The sequence below is a fragment of the Zingiber officinale genome, chromosome 4B (genome assembly GCF_018446385.1).
Source record: "Zingiber officinale cultivar Zhangliang chromosome 4B, Zo_v1.1, whole genome shotgun sequence".
NCBI classification, from domain to species: Eukaryota; Viridiplantae; Streptophyta; class Magnoliopsida; order Zingiberales; family Zingiberaceae; genus Zingiber; species Zingiber officinale.
Window position 1 is genome coordinate 75,205,699 of NC_055993.1, and position 3,948 is coordinate 75,209,646.

The 3,948-nt window shown below is 34.2% G+C and overlaps 1 protein-coding gene across 1 annotated transcript; it reads right to left on the reverse strand.

Annotated features, from left to right (window-relative positions):
• Positions 1–816: 816 nt before the first annotated feature.
• LOC121975165 (transcription factor bHLH167-like) lies at positions 817–3,705 on the reverse strand. The gene is made up of 3 exons (XM_042526617.1): positions 3,467–3,705; positions 1,939–2,277; positions 817–1,234 (listed from the first exon to the last, which is right to left on the reverse strand). The coding sequence occupies exons 1-3, from the start codon at positions 3,599–3,601 to the stop codon at positions 1,166–1,168; spliced, it is 543 nt and encodes a 180-aa protein (XP_042382551.1). The 5' UTR covers positions 3,602–3,705; the 3' UTR covers positions 817–1,165.
• Between the last annotated feature and the right edge of the window lie 243 nt (positions 3,706–3,948).

Below are 3,948 nucleotides of genomic sequence, written 5' to 3' on the forward strand. Positions count from 1 at the left end.
CCTTCAGAATTAATCAGATTATGAGAGCTAATATCTATTTTAAAAACATATATATTCTAGGTAATTGATATAACTTGTCGAATTCTTTTACCGCCAGGGCGATGTCAGATACAATAATGTTGTTTCTGATGCTTTGGCATTTTAGGAGGTTATTTATGAGAAGAAGGGGAAAACTCATGATGTTTGTAACACACCTCTTTTTTTTTTTTTTTTTTTTTTTTTTTCCTAATCCATGTAGTTAATTTTTTAAACTGACTAATTTTATAAATGATCAGTTCAACCCTATAAAAAGTTTTCATCAATAATCAAGATAAATCTAAAAATATAAGTATCTCATCACTCATCAGCCAACATCAAATCATCCTATATTACATCGTAGCTAAAATTTAAATCGTGGATAGTTAGAACTACTAGAGCATCGTTGCCGCTGCGCCATAGCACGTTTGTAACACACTTGCATTTATGTTGTATTTTATGTCAAACTAATCAATTACAAAGGTATACAATAAAGGTTTTTTTAGTTGATAAATCCAGAGCATCACTTATATACACTAAAAATTTCTTATTTAATATTTACTCATCAGGATCTTCGCTCCCTAGTGTCTCTATAACTTTCTAATGAATTTGTGCATATTTATTTTGATATTAGAATAGTATATGCTAATAATTCTAAAAATGAAAGAAATAAAAAATATAATCATGACAATTAAAACATAGTTGAATGTCAAACTTGTAACTGTGAACTCAAGGCTAAATATTTGGATCATAATTTCCATCGATAACCATATCATTGGACTTTGTCAGATGATTTAGAAATTTAACACACACAAATTGCAACATGATATTAGTCAAATGATTATTTGGAATATCTCATACAAGTTATAATCCATATCAAAAACGATATATATTTATTTGGAAATCTAACATTAGGCAATTAGCCATGATTAGCTTCAAGATGAATCGCATACACATTGCTAGGATACGAAAATAGAAGTTGTGTGACAAACTTATTATATATTATAATATTATACAGTCACCCTTCCTCATCAAGCTCTAGTTTTTCTTCATCTTTTTCCTCAAACACTGATTCATATCTATATTGCCTAGCTACATCAATGGGCAAATAATTCTGGAGGAAAGTGATTTCTCCATATGAATGCTGATCTCATCTGATCAGTTGGTTCAATCTCTCAGTTATTCTTGAAGCATCTAGCCCCAGTCTAGAGCTCACTGCCTGCAACAACGAAGTAGTAGCTGTTCGTTAAGGCAAATCTAGTCGGAACAAAGGATAAGAGAAGGTTAAGTGCCTTTAAACAAGAATTCTTTTGAAGAACATATAAACTCAAAGAGACAGGTGAAGATAAGAAGTGTTCTCTTCCTCTTCTAATCCAAATAAAAATATTCTTGTTGACTTAGACAAGCTAAGTCTTATTTCTTTTTTAACATAAGAAAAAACTAGACAACAATGAAGGCATTCCACCATGTGAAAAATGGATGGGTACGTGACTAATGAAATTAAATTATTAATTGTCATTACATGTCAAAATCTTCATAGATGAGAGAATTGATACGTTCATTTTATCAGGTTTGCATAACCATGATCCAATGATGCTTGTAGATTATTCAAGTAAGCTTATAGATCTCTTCCATCATACAACTCTCCATATCAGACTAACCTAAGAATCATCCCAACTAATAGCATATGAGGTTCAATTGTGCCTCAACCATGCACAAGCAATTGTTTCCAAATGTCTCAATAGGATCAAAATTAGCACTGCTCTAACACAAAGATATCACAAGCAAAGTTAACAATGGTGTTCTCAGATAAGCTTATAAACTTCGACTAAAGGAAAATCTAACCTTATCAACCTATTTATCATGAGAAACAGAAACCAAAATTATTCACTACATAGTAGTGAAATATGTCACAGCCCGTACCTGGGAATGCAATGTGTAGAAGATTTTTTTACCCACAATGGAGAAGTTGGCATTGATAACTTGTGCTCCTTCTTCCTCAAGAATACTAATCACCTCGTGGAACATGAACCTCTTCTCCTGCCCGCTTACAAGAACCACCTCTAAGTCGGAATCCTGGTGCCTTATTTCGAGGACGGGCAATTTGAACTCTGATGATGTAGTCCCACTGTCAATTTCTATGTCCAATTCTTGGATGTTCATCTTTTGGCCCCTCCTCTCCTTCATCTTCTCAATCCTTGCTCTAAGAGTTTTGATATAAGATGTGGCTTGATCCAAATGATCTTGTTGGCTCAACATATCCTGCACCGATAAAATACCGAGAATTGAGCATGCAAACAGCAGCTTGTCCGACACTATATAAGCATCTAAATATTCAAAATCGAGATCATTTATCTACAGTCTGACTACTTAAATGAAAAAAATCTGCTAATTCATGCTAATTACTTGGGTGGTTAACAAACTCATATCCATTTAGGAGGTGATAATGGTTTCTACCTGCTGAGATTATTTATTGCATCATGCACAATTGCAGTGACTTCTATACCTATCTAATCCAGGCGGTCATCATTCCCATGTGACATTGAATTATTTGCTTCTGTAGATATCGCACCAGCAGTCACTTTTAAATATAAAATTCAAGAAAAAAACAAAATGAGGAATCAGCTTCCGGGGAAAGATTCCAACTGAGGTTGTATATTTCATTCAATATAAGACAAAAAACGACGCCATCGAAGCTGAGAGAGATTATTATAATAACGCATGTTTTGCACGGACTTTAAACAATACCTTAAGAAAAACTTTTGAAACTTTAAAAAGAGAAAATTAACTATTCCTAGATCTTATCCCACGCTTGGACATCCGCCATAAAAATAAAAATAAAAATAAAAAGAAAAAGAAAAAGAGGGGGATCGGCTCTCCCAGACAATTTCAATTTGGCAGTGTCTAAGAATGGGGCCAAAGAATAAATACGGTAATGAAAATTTTGGTATACCGTTGAATGTATTTTAGTATGGTATAGACGTGGAAGAGGATTAAAAAAAATGTATATTTTTTCAAAAAAAAATTCTAACTGGTTTTAAATGGAGTGAATCGGTTTAATCCAATTAAAGCTATAATTTTGCTAAATAAAATCCAAATTAACTTGATTCGCATATTCTTTAAATCAGCACCTTCACTTAATGTTTGAAGATTCAATTTATTTATTTATTAAGTACAGTGTGTGATTAATAGTTAATAATAAAATAACTATGAAATTTAAAAAAAAAAATAGATAATTTTACTGAACGATATTAGATTAGAATTCAGTGTCATATTGTTTAATAATAATGATTATTTGCTAATTTAAAAACTAGCTTTCAAGAGACGGAGTCAGCTGGGCTATAGCCCTAATGGGGGTCAACTCGCCAACAGAAGGGGGGCAAAGAACAAATAGATACGAGATAGCAAAGGAAGGGACGAAAAGTCACGGCGAAATAAGTAAATCGGGCACCTTTGTTCTGTCGCAATGCTGTTTGGGGATGAGGGAAGCGAGCTTCATGCACAAGTTCTTCATCAGGATCCGGCGGTTCTTCTCCAACGTCTTCCGCTCCAACTTAGTACCCTCGCGGGCGCTGTTGCTCTTCATATGGGCGAGAACGGTGGTACAACCGCGGGAAGGGAGTGGAGGAGAGGAAGGGAGGAGGAGATCGAATAGAAGAAGAGGAGGAATGGAGCTGCGGAAGGAGGAGGTCTAGGGTATTTTGATTGGTTATATAGGAGAAGTCGTACTCTTAAGGACGATCAAAACTAGTGGAGCCGCTGTGCAATTTGGAGTGGGTCCCATCCTTTGTTTTTTTAGTGTTCTATTACTAATTTTATTATTATTATTATTATTATTATTATTATTATATTCAAACACGCCGTTAGAGTCGTCAATTTAGGTTGGACCGATTGGATTGATCTACGCCGCCAAGCCAATTAAGTAATTGGGTT

What these genes read in the sequence shown, in the direction of transcription:
- LOC121975165 (XM_042526617.1), bottom strand. Translation starts at nt 3,601, where the DNA reads ATGAAGAGCAACAGCGCCCGCGAGGGTACTAAGTTGGAGCGGAAGACG. An exon ending in AGCATTGCGACAGAACAAAG is followed by an intron (nt 2,278 to 3,466) that starts GTGCCCGATTTA and finishes TTATCGGTGCAG; the next exon opens with GATATGTTGAGCCAACAAGA. An exon ending in TCTACACATTGCATTCCCAG is followed by an intron (nt 1,235 to 1,938) that starts GTACGGGCTGTG and finishes TCGTTGTTGCAG; the next exon opens with GCAGTGAGCTCTAGACTGGG.